The sequence below is a fragment of the Ambystoma mexicanum genome, chromosome 6p, assembly GCF_040938575.1.
Source record: "Ambystoma mexicanum isolate Mex_15411 chromosome 6p, UKY_AmexF1_1, whole genome shotgun sequence".
In the NCBI taxonomy this organism is placed as follows: Eukaryota; Metazoa; Chordata; class Amphibia; order Caudata; family Ambystomatidae; genus Ambystoma; species Ambystoma mexicanum.
This window is the reverse complement of record NC_090935.1, coordinates 998,924,553-998,940,530: the sequence shown is the minus strand read 5'-3', so window position 1 is coordinate 998,940,530 and position 15,978 is coordinate 998,924,553. Positions and strand designations below refer to the sequence as shown.

The window sequence follows — 15,978 nt, the reverse complement described above, 5'->3', positions numbered from 1 at the left end:
AAAGTCTTTATAACGCTGCAGTTGGAACAGATTTTGCAGCTGGTGTAGAGAACAGAATATCGACCCTTTTTCATGTGGTACACCAATGGTTTTGTCCTTCCTACTATATTTGGCAAATTCAGGCCTTAAAGTTGGCACCATTAAGGGCTATCTCGCAGCGCTATCCATCTTTAAGCTTTAAGCGAACCATCCTATTTCAAATTACCCTTGGTAATACAGTTTCTAAAGGGGTTAACCAATGTTTATCCCCCAAGACCATTCCAAGTTCCCCTATGGGATTTAAACTTAGTACTAACTTTCCTGATGGGCACACCTTTCGAACCTCTCCATTCTTGTTCGTTAAGATTCCTTACCCTTAAAACTGTTTTATTAATAGCACTTACATCTGCTAGAAGGGTGAGCGAATTATAAGCTCTTTCTTGTAAACCCCCTCACACAATATTTCACAAAGACAAAGTTGTCCTGCAAGTGAAGCCTAATTTCCTCCCAAAGGTGGTTTCTGAATTCCATATCACTCAGAAGATTACCCTACCATCTTTCTATCCTCCTCCTCACCCGGGGAAAGAGGAAGAGAGGTTACACAGGCTAGACCCTAGGAGGGCTTTAAGTTTTTACATCAGTAGACTAGCCAGGATAAGACAGGCAGACCAGCTGTTTGTAGGTTACGCAGGTCACAAGCTAGGGTTACCAATAACTAAGCAGACCATTTCCAGATGGATCATTCTAGCCATTCTGGAATGTTATAAACTGGCAGGGAAAGAGCCCCCTCAAAACCTTAGGGCTCATTCGACCAGAGGTATTGCAGCTTCATCGGCCCTCAAAAGAGGTGTGCCGGTTAAAGACATCTGTGCGGCCGCTACATGGTCGTCTGTCCATACCTTTACACGTTTTTACAATTTGGATTCCTCCTCCAGTCAAGAGACTAGGTTTGGAAGGGCTGTACTGCATTCTATTCATCAATAGAAGACAGCGTGAAGTCAGTACTCCCTCCTCCGATAATAGAATACTGCTATGGGAGCCTATCTAAGATGAGGAATACGTCGGAGGACACAATCCCTTCGAAGAACAAGTTACTTCTTACCTTGTAACGTTCTTTTGACGGGATGTTCCTCCGACGTATTCCTCATCGACCCTCCCATCCATCCCTGCAGTTCTACTTCCCTTGTTGTTGCAGCTTACGCTCCTCCAGGGTGATTAGTTTAGTCCAGAAAGTATTATTGTGGGCTACAAAACGGAACTGAGCAACGGACGCTGCGTGCGGCCTTTATAGGCAGGATGACGTCGACGTCGACACGGCGGCTGTCGAGGGACATCGACTCGGAGGACGTCGACGCGCAGCGCCCTCTAGAGAGAAAAAATTTTCCGAGGCCAGCAGAGCTGGAAGGAGATATCTAAGATGAGGAATACGTCGGAGGAACATCCCGTCGAAAGAACGTTACAAGGTAAGAAGTAACTTGTTCTTCTACACAAATGGCTGCAAGGTCAGAACCTTGAGGAGATAAAGTAAACACCAGATTTATAGCCATTTATAAAGTCCTCAATCCCGTGCCTCCAGGGAGGGATGAAACTACTGTATAGTCCCTCTCTGGAGGAAGCAATGCACGCTGCTAGTGGTCGCCAGCATACAATGACCCACCTTGTCCTAAAAAAGGGGACCAGGAAGCCAGATTGAAGTGGATCTCCGAAGCCATTATCCTCAAGGTACTTCATGATCCAGTCGAAGACCACCCGCTCAAGGACTATTGAGTAATGGGGAAAGCGAGAACCTGGGCGATAGTTTGCTGAGACATTTGGGTCAGCAGAGGGTTTCTTCAATAGGTGTACAAACAGTTGGAGATTTGAAGGAGACACCAGCTGAGGGAGTGGTTAAAGAGCTCAGAGGATGGGCAAGTAATTGAGATTTAGTCTTGGACCATTTGAGGAACATAAGGGTCGATGGGTGGCTTGGCATTGCAAAGGATGGGTGCTATTAGAATCAGACTGTAAGTGTCCGTAATTTGAGCCAGCACCGTAGGTCATGATGCCTATTTGTTTTGAGGCTTTTAATTTTAGAGGTGATCGAAAGCTGTGGCCGGATCTGGAGATGGTGATGGCAAAGATGCCAGACCTGACTTTCTCTAAAGAAAGCATGTGGGCAGCATTCCATGGGACATCCTATTCCAGAGGAGCAGGCCGTGAGGCCAACTCTGAATGCAGACCAGAAGAAATGGTGTCTCCCTGAGCTTGCAGGACTCTGTTAGTGGAATCCCAGGAAGCGAGTGCCTTTAAAAATAAACAGATGGTAGAAGCATAGTGGATGTAAAAAGCATGAGACTGGCTTCACAAAATTGGACTGCAAGGTCCCTGTGGAAGCTGCGGCTTAAGTACGCAGAGTGGAATTGGTGGGGTAGGTGGTGAGGAGGAACCTCCTCTGTATACAAGATGGCCACCATTCCATGTTAAGGATAGAGGTAATGCAAACCTGCAAATGTAAGTGGAAACCAAGGAATTCCAAAAGAGACAATAAAAGGGCAATAGAGAGAAATTATCAAAATGGAACCAGCTGATTTGGGGGAAATTAACAGACTCACAAGGCCTATAAAAATGTGCTTGAGAAATCAATGGTAGGCAAACTGTTAGAATGCAGCAGTCAAGGTCGAGCCACTGCAAGTCGGAGAACAGACCAGATCATTGCGCACTAGTAGAGAAGCGGTCAAAGAGGATCCAATCTCACCAGGAAAGGGAGCAAGCCATAGGAAATGGCTTAAGACATGAACTCTGACCAATTGGAAGAGAGGTCTGTGGAGTATGCAAATATCTGGGAAGGCTAACCCAACAGCTTTGGAAGAGTGAGAGTTGTCAGAAGGTAGACCCACTTGGTCCGCCTGACAGGGTGGGGAGCTGATTGCTGGTGGGAAGGGCACCATATCCCTTACTACTTTGCTGGAGCAAAGAAGCAGCTGGGATCTACATCCCTGGGACTGTCTTAGTTTGGAGAGTCTGGGGCACACCAGAATCTCCACTAGAAAGAAAACCCTCAGTTTCATTTCATTCAGATCCTTCCTGCCATTGCACGTCATTGTTGCATAAGTCACCGCAAATGGGATGTGAAGACCAGGTGCGGGTCCAGAGAATGCAGTGCTAAGACAACCTAAGCCGCCCTTCACTGTTGACTTCATTGGAGCTGAAATGGATCTTGGGTTTGGTTTGGGCTTGGCCAGAAAAGATGGGACCCAAGATTTCGAGCTGGGCTACCCTATTTCGGCTCGGACAGGCCTGATTTACATACACCCTTTCTGAATCTGTAATTGTATTGCAGGCTGAAATAAACTATGGTCTCGAGAGTTACATAGAACAATGCCAGTTCAAAGCCTTCCAACTAGCACTGTTTTATTAAGTAGTTCACGTTGTTCCCATAGAGGACTCCTGAATCGATTCAGATAAGCCAATAAATCCAGTAGCAGTGCACCCCAACTAACCCCTGAATTTAAATAAAAGCATTCAAATTGTGTCATGGCTATGCAGGGGATAAACTAACCCTGCCTCCTGCAAGCTCCGAACCTACAATAAAAACTGCCTTTATGATGCTGAATTGATTATGAAACTCCTAAAACTTGACGGAGAAGACCTTTTGGTCTGCCCACATAAATAAAGAAATCCAGCAGATGCTTGCTGGGGTTCTTATTTGTTATTCCTGGTGTAAGTTCTGCAAGTGAATCTTCGGTTCCCTGTAAAATGGCAACTTGGGCAGAATGCTGGTTTGTCCGTGGTGAATCCTGCTGATGAGACCACGGACGTTTGCCTGCTAAATGTTGTGGTGTCTTTGTAAGGGGGAGGAGGGTGGAAGAGTACTCCACCGGCACACAGATTGTGCAGTGAAGACCAAACATACTGATGCCTGATTCCATGGAGCCCAACGTGGCTTTTAAACTCAGTATATTGGGTGGGAATGGGAAATCTATTTCTGAACATCACTGGGACTCCAAATCAATTGGACACTGGAGGAGAGCACATGTGGTGGTTGAATCTCCTTGTGAGAAGTCCCCCTAACCTATTTATATGTTGAATACTGCATGATGCCACTAAGGCATCCGATACAACATTGGACAGGTTACTGTATCTACAAGTGCATAAAGGGTGGGACCATAAGCAGAATGCCATTGTATTGGACTGGTCTATGTCTGCACAGAATGTGTGTTAGCCTCTCTCTCTCTCTCTCTCTTACTTGTTTGCTTACCTCTGGGATCATACTAGCACTGGCCACCCTACCGAAAGTTGTAGCTAGTCTGATGGCACCTGTAGAGAAATGTTTCTGGCAATAATCTGCACAAATAGTATTTGGCACAGATGTGATCAAGTATCCCTTGCATGCGGCATCCAAACTGGTGGAGTTAAAGTATCTCCTGGCCAGAGAAGCAGTCAAGATACTATGGCACTAGCTTGCACCAATGAAAACAAGGGTTCCGTAGGCACCTAATTAGACTGGCATATATCCTCACTTTTGTTCCTAGGAGCAAAATGAAATAGCAGCAGTCAAATCCAAAAGAAACCACAGTAGTAAATATCTGCTTCAAACAAGCCATGTCAGTAATATAGCAAGCGATTGAAGAGAATGGGGTGGTCTGAATAGATTAGACCACCTCAAGGCACGCAGAAAGTCCTGAGTGCCAGCTGGCAACCACAAGTAACATTTTGAAGCAACTTCTGAAAGCATCCTTAATGGATATAAAAGCCAACATTGTGACTTTCACTGATGATATAAGGATGGCTGTTTTCAAACAAAATAGTGCAGTCATGAAGCCAAAGAATAAATGAGGCTTTTAACTGACTAGCACATACTGAGTGTCTTATTAGTTGGTTTTAGCAAAATGTCAGGATCACCTGCTGATGTTTGCCCTCCTAGGACCCTTAAAGAAATTGACTCCTTCTTTCCCCTGGACCACACAGGTACATTATTAAATTGCTCCCTAAGTACTGGTTGGTCCCAATGGTTTTAAAAATATCCTATGGAGCATCCATTTTTAAAAAGCAGAGACTGATCCAGCTGACCTGACCAACCAGTTTACTGTACAAGATTACGTATTTTTACAGTGTCGGGTAAAATGGCTGGTTGACTGTGGAGAAGTCCTAACTCGCTTACCAGTAGCTGGCAGAACACATTTGTAAGCCCTTTAGCCAAGCAGGAAAATGCTTACCAATCCAAGCCCAAAGTGACCTAGATGGATCCGAAGCAGAACTATAGTCCAGATCTGAAAAAACTAGGAATCGATTCAGTAAATGCACACGTTGCACACACCTGTGAAATAATTCCCTTTTAGTAATTCTTCTAAAAGGGGCCAATTCATTAATGTTCTGGGATATTTGAATAACTTACTGTAGGTCTAGCATAAGCCTATGCTAAATTCACTCATTTGTTTTCATCATGAATTCCGGTCCTTAGGTTCTTCTGTCTTTTTTCATGGGATACTCACCTTGATGTTTTTTGTTACAAGATGTTTTTTGGCCGAAAGTATGTACAATAGAATTTCAAATTATTTAAAGTACAATGCCCTTAAATTGTTTGCACATATTTTTGCTCCTGCAAATTTTGGTGGTTCACAGAAACAAAGAGCTTTTAGGTCACCGAACTTGCCACACATCCTGAGCAGTAAAGATGCACATAGTTTTTGTTTGTTTTATTTTAATCACTTGTAATGCGCACCAGACCCGAAGGTAGCCGGGCGCAGCAGTACAGAAAATGCGAAGCTTAAATTACAGGGTAAGGTCAATGGTTACATTCTATCTACAAAATATAATATAACACAGATAGGTGGCAATTGCAATTTACACACAAAATACATGCAAAATGTATACAAAATAGGATTAAAAAAAATATACATACAGGCACTAGGGGCGGAGTGAGGCGGTCCATAAGATCAAAGGAGAACAGGATGGTGATGTGTATGTGCTAGGGTTGAGTAAAGATAAGTGTGCACCAATAGGTTAATCATTGGCCGACCTCAGCAGGTTGATGTAGTTGGTTCTGAATTTCGGAAAGGGCTGCTCCTCCCGTAGAGGGTTTGGCAGAGAGTTCCGTAATTGGGTGGCTGGACTGCCCCCCGCCTTCGTTAGCCTGAATCTTGGAATTATGAAACTATTGGCATTTGAGGTTCTGGTAGGGCGCGTGTAGTTTCTTTTTGTGAATTTGTTACAGAGATAGTTCGGTGCGGCATTATTCAGGGCTTTGTGAACCAGGGACTCTACTTTTAAGTGGATTTTGTTTTGGGTGGACAGCCAGTTGATTTGACGCCTGATCTTTGAAATATGCAATCTTTTAGATACACCGAGGGTGGCTCGTAAGGCATTGTTTTGTAGTATTTGAATACGGTGGATGATGGATTTATTTGCTCCAATGTAGAGGGCATTACAATAGTCTAGCCTCGAGAGGATTAGTGCTCTCGCTAGGATAAGGCAGTGGTTGTCAGAGAGAAAGTGCTTGCCTGCTCAGAGTTTGAAGGTGTAGGCGGTGGCCGAAGCCAATGACTTCACCTGCTTATCGAAAGAGAGGGTGGCATCCAAATAGAAGCCAAGTGTCTTCACGTCTTTAGATACCTTAATGATATTCCCATCAATTCCAAATGAGGTATAGTCCTGGCTAAGTTTTTTAATGTTAGAATGTGACCCTAGGATGATCAACTCTGTTTTATCATCGTTCAGGCATAGACCGTGGGTTGCCATCCATGCCTGGACGATGATATACACCCTATTTACCAAGGCCAAATCCTTGTTGTAATTCCCAGAAAGTGGGAGGAGGATCTGGGTATCATCTGCATAGTTGGTGTAGGTGATACCGAGATGGTCCAGATCATCAAAAAGGGGCTTAGTGAATATGTTGTAGAGCGTCTGGGAGACGCACGAGCCCTGAGGAACTCCACACCGGATGGGGATTGGGGCCGCCGCTGCCGATGGGAGAACACCCTCATGGTCCTGTCACTAAGGAAGGATTCAATCCAAGTTATGGCCTCTCTGGAGAAATGTGCGGCGGAGTCTAAGTGGCTGCAAAGTACCCAATGGTCCACGAGGTCGAACGCCGCTGAGAGGTCCAGCAGCAAGAGGAGAGACATTTTTCCTTTATCTCTTAGTTCATCTATTTGTGCCTTTAGGTCAATGAGGGCAGTCTCAGTGCCATGTTGTGGACGGAATCCTGATTGGCGCTCTCCTAAGAGCTTGTTATGTTATAGTAATGTGCAAAGTGAAAAAGGTTTAGTTTATTGTTGATCTCAACAAAAGACTAGAGCAATGCCACCCTGCCATTTCAAAGTCATTATTTTAATGTATCCGTTGTGTCTGGGGGTGGGAAGGAGTGTGAAAATGAGCTACTAAATTCTATGTCTGCATTGTAAAGCACGTGGGACTTGCTAACATGGCTTTGGTCGGTGCCTAGTCAGATCTCCGTGGCCCCTCTAAAGACACCATCTGCTTCTCCTACTTCTGGCTGTGGTGTCTTCTGTCCCTGGAAATTACCCAGAGCTTTATTGGTTCATGACTTGCGTATGTTTATTTGGTCCCTTGTTTTTTTCTTTTTCTTTTAGGGGTAATCTGTTGGCTTTATTTCACAATGTCTTCTTGTAAACTGGGTTTAGGAACAGAAATGCAAAGAAAATTCTATTGGCATTAATGCCACTCTTCCAGTGTCTTGATTAGAGATACAAATGACCTCTTTCCACATTAACATACCCGCCCAACACTTTTGCAGGTAAACACAAATGTGCTTGTAAGGTGTCTGCCCCCTGGTAACCTTTGTTTTATTTATTCATTTTTTTAAAGTAGGGCTGATCTTTTGTGGCGCAGTGTCTGACAATGTGCCTCTGTCTGGATCTGTGAAATTAATGATAATTGGATGGTCCGTCAAACATCCAGACATCTCAGTGTCCTGTTTGTCTATTAATGACAATATTAAACAATTGGCATTTTTCACATCTGTTGCATAGATATTGTTTGCTTTTATTAAGAAGGTATGTTTCATAGCAATATGTTTCACACCTCCATGCGCTTTCTCAAGGCAATCCATTTTTATAAAAAGCTCCCCAAGCAAATGGTCAGTCATTTCATAGGCAACACTGTTCTGAATTTGTCACTTCAACATAAATTAAAAAGCTACTAGTTTTGACTCAGTTTTTCTGACGTTGCCTGAAATGAGCCTGATAAAAATGTACTAGTTCCGTATAAGTGTGTTTACTCTAGTAGTGAGTGGTTTAAGAAACAAAATGCCTTCAAAGTGCCTGGAGGGGTGCAACACAAAACAAATAACTAAACTACTGATACAAATTGCACGTTATCGCTAACACAGATGCAGAGACTTTCAATTGTTGAATGTCAATAATGCAAAAATATGACTTTGTGATGAGTTTTTGTCACTGTACAATTTTCGTTTGTGCCCTTATCCTTTTCTACATATTTTTGCTTTTTTTTCCAATATGATGAACTATGTTAGATGTTCTCCTGTGTTGCATGTAATTCTAAAGTAAAACTTTAATCTACATGAATTGTGGTTCAGTTTTGGGGAAATAATGTTAAAAAGATTGGTTCATGCTTTAAATCTGTTGAATGGCATGTTACAGAAGCATCACAATACGGTTTTGTTAATTCCACTTCTGTATTTTAGGAGTCGCTGGAGATGGGAAAGATTTTGGTGGAGGGTGTTGGTGAAGTTCAGGAGTATGTCGACATTTGTGACTACGCTGTTGGGTTATCGCGAATGATTGGCGGACCAGTGCTCCCTTCTGAAAGTAAGCCCTTGTAGCAATGCCATAATAGTTCATGGTTCACTTGTTTGAAAATATCAACCTTAAACGCTTTTCTTACACTTTGTCTTACGCCCAGTCCCATTTCCTCCAGGTACGTGGGATGCCATTCATATGTATAGGGCCATGATCATTTTTCTGCAGGAGCATCAACAAGTGAAAAGGCCCACGAAGCGGAGCTTTGGGTGCACATGTGGCTCTGCCTGCTCTCTTGTCCCATCCCTTCATTTTACATATCCTTGGTGCCTGTTCCAAGTTATCTGCTCTGTTTAAGGGAACTGACCATGCATTTCTGCAGCTATGCGTTTTTTCTCACACATGCTCTACTTTTTTCTGGATTTAAGAAATCCCCTTAATGGCTACTGTGCATTGTTCTTGCTCTTCTGCTGACTGACATGTGGTGTCAGTGTGCCTCCAGCGCCTATGTCCCCCGCATGTGTGGCTGGACTGTTAGGCGCTACTCTTTATACCTCAGGTCTCTGCAGATCAGCATCTATTGGTATACAATTCTTTTTCGAATCTGGGCAGCCCAGATCATTCTCGACTTGGCTGTACAGCAAGTAAACAGAAGGGGCAATATTTTGGCACTTGCCCAGGCCCTTTTTATGGGGATTTTCGTTTTTTCTTGCAGACTGGCTGGTACTGTTCAGTTTGTGCTGAGGGAAGCTCCAAGATGTGGTTTAGACCTAATAGATATAACTGTACAGAGGTGCTGATGGGGGCTAAATCTTTCTCACATAGATGCATGCTCAAGTCGGGACTTGGTGGGGGGAGGGTGGTTAGATCCCAGGTTGTTACTGGTGTATGCATTAAGGCATGCAAGACCCACTGGTAACTATCTCAGGCCAACATGCAGGCTGTTTGCTCAGTGCCTCACCTCGTGACTGTTGTGGATGTTGATCCCTGCAAGCTCTAGTAACTTGAGGTTCGGGTGGCTGTAGAACGAACCCCGCCAGGCATGAGCACGCTTCTGTGTAGCTTTCCAAAAGTCGCTCAAGATGAATAATTCTGCACAGTATTGAGGGGACCGTGTTTTTGGAGCAGGGCTTTCCAGTACAGGTTCATCAAATGTTCTGCTGATGCAGAGCACAAGCCAGGGCCTTAAAGGGTCTTTTGAGGAACAAGGAATGAGGCGCGGACACAGAGTACTCCATGTTTGTAGTTACACACTTTTATTCAAATATAAAATGGGTTGGGGAAATGCCTGACTGTCCCTACTCTAGGAGGTATTTCCCTCCCTCAACCAAAAACTAAGGGTCTGTCCTGTGTCAAGATGTCCAAAGCAAAAATGTCCTGTGTCCGAAAGCCTATCTTAGCCCTCTCATTCAAAAAATAACTATACAGTGCTGAGGGTAATGTCTTTGGCTCGGAATGTGTGCAAATGTTCAAGTTCAACAAAAAGGTATAAATCCAACAGAGGCTTCAAAATAGATAGTGTTCACAGTTCATGGAAAGGGCTCCCTTCCCTGGGTTTCTCTCCACCAAAACAAAGGTTCCAAAAGAATAACCAAGTTCTTTAACTTGCCCATGGTGGACAAAGCCTTTCCTTTAGCCTCTTGTCAAAAGCAAGATCTCCCTTCTCTATCTGATAATAGAACATTGGTATACGAGAATTGTAGTTGGTATCTGGCTAGTAGGAGTTTGATAAGGAAAGTGTATTATAGAAAGGTGGGCTATGGGGGCATTGTGTTCTCTCTGGGATATCATCCCCAAAGTCCTTTTGGAGAACTCCCTTCCCATGTGCTCCTCTCTCATATTGCCACCACAAGGGGTCTTTTGAACGGTGGCTGCACCACCCTAACCATATGAGAAGGGGATTGCCCCCGGAAAACGGGGACGACATCCTGAGACTCATCAGTGTGCAAGAATCTGTCCAGTGGCTTGTACTGCAAAGGTGTTGTTGGATCCCATGTCAAAGGTACCGAGCAGCTGTTTGCGCCACGAGCAGCCAGTTGTGCAGATTGGTTGTGTAGTGGAGGCCTGGTATCACAGGTTTGACACTGACACAATGGTTACAATTTGTAAAACCTTTATTGAAGTTGTTGGGGCTGAAAAAACTTACAGCGCCCTATAAGATGGGAGTAGTCTTGACCATCAAACGATAAACTAAACCGTCCTAGTGCAGTCTGTCAAATCAAAATGGCCTATGCTTACAAAACCTAATGCCTGCCCTATTTCTTGTACAAAAAGTGTAAAAAGGAGAAATGTATGTAAAGGAAAAATCGGTGTACCAAAAGAATAAATGGGGTTGAACCAGCTCTCCTCCCCATGTTAGACCTCACGGAGTAAGGTTGTCCCTGTAGGCAGGATGACATACTCTGGATCGGCTTTCAACACAATAAACAGTTCCACAATGTGGGTTGAGGTCCACCTGGCCTTCCACGTTAAAGTCTCTTTTAAAAAACAAATGTCAACAAAAAGTTCACGTAGGTCTCCCTCTGTCGGGCTGAGACCCTTCACAACACAGATCAGGTAGGTCCCCGTCTGTCAGGCGCAGACCTCTTACTACAAAGTTCAACAAAAGCTTGCAAGGGAGGCTCCCTTCCCCAAGCTTATTAAACTTCGGGTGTCCTTCTGTCGGCTCGGACCACTTTGGGATGTTGAAGATTTTCAAATGTGCGTGGCTTTCTTTACAGACCACCGCAGGGCCACTTTGACTCCAAGTTCACCATTTAACTTTCCCTCTCCCCTTCTCTAGGAGTTAATCTTGCTCACTTCACTTCCCTTTTGCTGTTCATTTGCTTTATGGCCTCAAACAATGTACTTAATAGAGACTTTTGAGTGGGCTACTTACTTTCCCCGGACCACTGTTACTTAGTATTGCTGATTTCACAGGTCTGCCTTTCTTCATTTCTCATCCACATGCATGTAGCCTTCACTTGCGATATCATTTTTCTACTTCAAACTTTAGCACACACCGGTCTCTCAAGTCGCTTGCCAACTCACCGGCTGTGTGTGTTTCTTTCTTGGTTTTACGAGTCAAGGTTAGTAACACAGGCTTCACCTCGCCTTCCCAATTTGTTGTTCACCCAGGAGGGTCGCTGTCGTCCTTGAAACACAATGCAGTCTTCTGATGTGGAATCTGTCCTTCTCCATATGTTTTTTTGTGGCATGTCAGAGGCAACGACCTCCAGTAGGGAACTCTTGGGGGTTTTTGACCTGCTGCTCTCGTCCCTTTGTCTGTCGCTCTGCTCCAGTAGTTTTGCCTTTGCCCCAGAATTTCTGCTCATACTAGTGTTCCGCCTTGCTTAGAGTGAGCCTCTAGGTTCTGCCTTTTATTTGTGTGAGCAGAGCTAATTAGTATCAGGTGAACGCACTTGAGTCGAGTGTCTGACTTTGCCTGAACCAATTAGCATGACGTCTCCAGTATGATGTGTGAAAGTTAATGTTGCTACTCTTTTACCCTTGTCCTTGGCCCAGTGTTTGTGTAAAAAAGTGTATGGGGTTGGATAAACCAAATGGGGGTGGGAGGGTGAGGGGAATACCGTGTCACACCATCGACTGCCTCACCCCCACTCCCCGAAGACCCCTCATCTAGGTGATCCTCCCGCACTGGCCGATCCCTAGGAACTGGATCCAAAAGTGATGGCCGTGTCCTGACCACCTGAATGACAAGTCCCAGGGAACTAGCAGGTGAGACGCCCTTTGTTTTCTCACAGTCCCCATACCAGGTAAATGGTAGGCTATCTGGGCTCATGCCCAGGTTTGTACCAAGTAACTAGGCATCAAGATTTGAGGTTTCCTTCCTCTGCCGAGCCCGGCATAAGAAGCTTTTGAGCTCCTAATTTACCAATTCAAATCTATGGAGTGCTGTTTCTAATTAATTTGCCCCTTTTCCTAGTGTCACGAATCCGTTGCGTCTCCCCAAAGGGGACCCTTTCCCTGCGAGTTTAGGGAGGTGAGCCCGCTCTGCAATACCCTCCCTATGTGTAGTGGCAAGCAGGACCTCACTGAGAGAGACTCCCCCTTTAGGGACAAGGACTCTTGTTCCAATGAGGAGATCCCTAAACCACCTAACATCAACCCATCTTCTAGAACATCTAATGAAAGAAAACATGAAGAACACACTAGAATATTTGTTATTGCCATGCAAAGCCCTCCGGTATGAGGGAAGACTTGGATGGTACCAAGATGAAGAACATCATTGGATGAATACCGAGCATAATGCAAACAGAGAAAAGGGACTTTGATGCTACATCGGGTAAGTCCCACGACAGCGTCATAAAGCATGGAGGTGGAGACCGTGGAAGAGGGAGAACCTGTGAGTTTCGAATCAGCTGGGGAGAAACCGTGAACGAAATATGGACACGAGGCGTCCGATAAGAGGGAGAAGCCAAAGTACATTCTCTGACACGTGGTGTTGCAGGAGAGCAGTGACGCTTGAGGCCAGGCATCCACTTGTCCGTCGTCAGGCTTAGGTGACGAAACTGTGTCACAGTGGACATGGGGGCGGGTGGGGGGGTAAGAAATAATCCAGATACCACTGCCCATAGACTGTTGCGGAGTAAGCAAACCGACCGAGAAACAAAGGTGCAATAAGCTGACCTGACATACAAAGGAAAATGTCCAGCCTATCAAAAAGCCCAGTGACGTTATCCACGAGCAATTCAGGTAACTGGGAAAGCGGGAGACCCGGGAGGGGGCCCGAAGATTAATACTGTAACGCTCATACTCGTCCCAGTCAAGATAAGTGGCATGAAAGAAGAGTGAGGATCATTATGGAAATGCTCATACTAGTCCCAGTCCGACCAGTGTAGTTTATGAAAAGAGTGGGAATCATTACTGGAATGCTCTTACTCGTCCCAATAGAGAGATACTATTGAGAGTAACTAAAAGACAAGAGAACAATACTTGAATCCTTGAATTCGAAAAAAAGTCAAGAAAAATAGGGAACATTAAATAAAGAGGAAGCTTTTAGTTGGAAAAGAGAGAGAGGAACAGACGTATTCCCTGGAAGAAAAGGGATAGTACCAAATAGAGAAGAAGAAAGGAAAGAGCAAGCGAGTGAAAGAGACCATTGAGACATTGAAGAACCCAGTATCTGAACTGTATGATTTGATAAAAGCAGTCACTAAGAACTAGCTGAAGATACACTATTGAACTAAAATTGGTGAAAGAACCATCTCATTCTCCTGTGCTTTAGTTGTTCTAAGTAGTGGCAGGGGCAGGGTCAGGATAGGGTAGTTTTGGACCGCAGACTTAATTGGTTTTGGACTCACTGACTGACGAGCACCCTAGTTGGTTGTTAGGCAGGGAACATCCTCCATCTATGGAGAGTTAGGATTTCCTTCTGGGCATTTATTGTTTTTTTATGTAATTCAGATTTTATTAAAGCATATGGTACCACAAACATTTACGGTCGCATACATCTGCGTACATACGTTATGAAGAATGTACAAGGTTCTTCGTAATGCAATTGGTACATCTAGTTATAAGGCTTACAGAAATTGAATATAAAACAAATGAAATCTAATTGAAAATAAAATAACATAAAAGATAGTGTGGGCCTTGGATTGACTAGAATAAATGTTGTTATAGCAGCGAAAAGGATGCCATCTCATGTGGCGTTTAATGAACACAGAGGTTGTCATCATGGCTCACAAACGAGATTGGGGGACCCCATTCCTCTAGAAATGTCCCCAATCGGTGCTGCATCAATTTTCCTCATAGCAGCCACAAACCACACTTACCCACCAATCCTTCATGTTGCTCGTTTCTGAGGACTTCCATTGTTTAGCCGCTACCAATCGTGCTGCTACCTAAAAGTGGGTTATCAGCTTGGAGATCTTAGCCCCCAGCTTATAGTCACCCTGTTGGTCTGTTTCCCAGCAACACAACACAGGGATCCAACATTAAATCTAACCCTGCAAATTCCCTTTATCAGGTGAAGACCTCCTTCCAAAACACTTGGTTAATGGTACATGTCCACCACATAATGGAAAAAGGAGCCAGGAGGTCAGAGGCTGCATGAAGCCAAGTTTCGGTGATAGCCATAAAGTCGAGGTCGAGGGTAAGAATAAGGTCAGCCACTTCTAGAGCGTGAGCCGTGAGTGATCTGACATTGATTAATGTGAGTGATCTGACATTGATTAATGCACCCTTAATATTGCTAGTGTTAGGGAGGTTGGGGTGAGGTGATGATGGGTTTTTCAAGTGTGTGGATGCGGTGGAGGTCGGAGGCTGTTTGTTAAGATGCGCAGAGTGATGGGAGTCGTGCGTGAGTCGCGAGCCAAGTCTGGCATTTCTCAGGGTGATGGAACATGGTATGTTTGGTGAAGGTCTGGAAGCAAAGTGTTGGAGCCATAAGGCTGGGTTGTTGAGGTAAGGGTTGGTGTGGTGAGCAATGGACGGCATAGTCATGGTGTTGTGAAGATTGGGGTAGTGGAGGGAGGCGGTGGTGTAATTGGGTACTATCCCACTGGTGTGCCATGTGAGGTAGAATAGGGTGGGCAGTATTCTTGCAAATAGAGTAGTGAGGGTGGAGGGCATGTTGGCCTAATACAGTCTAAAAGCAGATGCCTACCAGATCTACAAAAAGGGTGGTTGAGGTAGAGGTGCTGTAGTAGGCAGTTGCACACAATGTTAAACAATAATAACAATGACCACTGTAGATGCAGTGGCGTGCACAGAAAGTAAGGCAGCAGTAACCGCGGTAGCAGTGTATTAGGGTACAGATACCTAGATACCTAGATTCGATTTTAGCAGAGAGAGCCAAACAGGCAGTCGATTTAAATGCAGAAAGGCACAAGTTCAAATACATAATACAAACATTCTAGCCAAATCCACCTACTTTAACACCAGAATTACTAATACAAAATCGGAAACCAAAGAAATGTTCGCCATTTTCAGGGAACTAGTGACTCTGGCTCCCACCACACGGGTCATCTCCAAAGACGAACCGTGGTGCTCTAGTATACAAATGGCCATGCTGAACAAAATAAACGTTTTGCAGAACAAAATCCGAATTAGCCAAAACTCCCTTACCCCTCCTCACCCCGTCATTCCTACCGCGAACACTCCCACCTTGTTCAAGCCAGTATTCTCATTCAAAGACGTCACAGAACTGGAAGTTCTCACACTTATCGAACACCTCAATCCCTCCAATTGTAAAGAGGATATTTGTCCAGCCAATATCATTAAAGACTGCGCAACCACCCTAGCCCCATTCCTCAGTGCATTCATAAATGCCTGAAGCGTGGGTACCTCCCCTAACTAC

General features: G+C 44.5%; 1 protein-coding gene across 1 annotated transcript in view; it reads left to right on the top strand.

Annotated features, from left to right (window-relative positions):
* Window positions 1–15,978, top strand: part of ALDH7A1 (aldehyde dehydrogenase 7 family member A1) — a 441,053-nt gene that overhangs the window by 150,833 nt on the left and 274,242 nt on the right. The window contains exon 5 of the mRNA XM_069625599.1: window positions 8,624–8,747. Within this exon, the coding sequence (XP_069481700.1) occupies window positions 8,624–8,747 (124 nt within the window). The remainder of the gene's footprint in view (window positions 1–8,623; window positions 8,748–15,978) is intronic.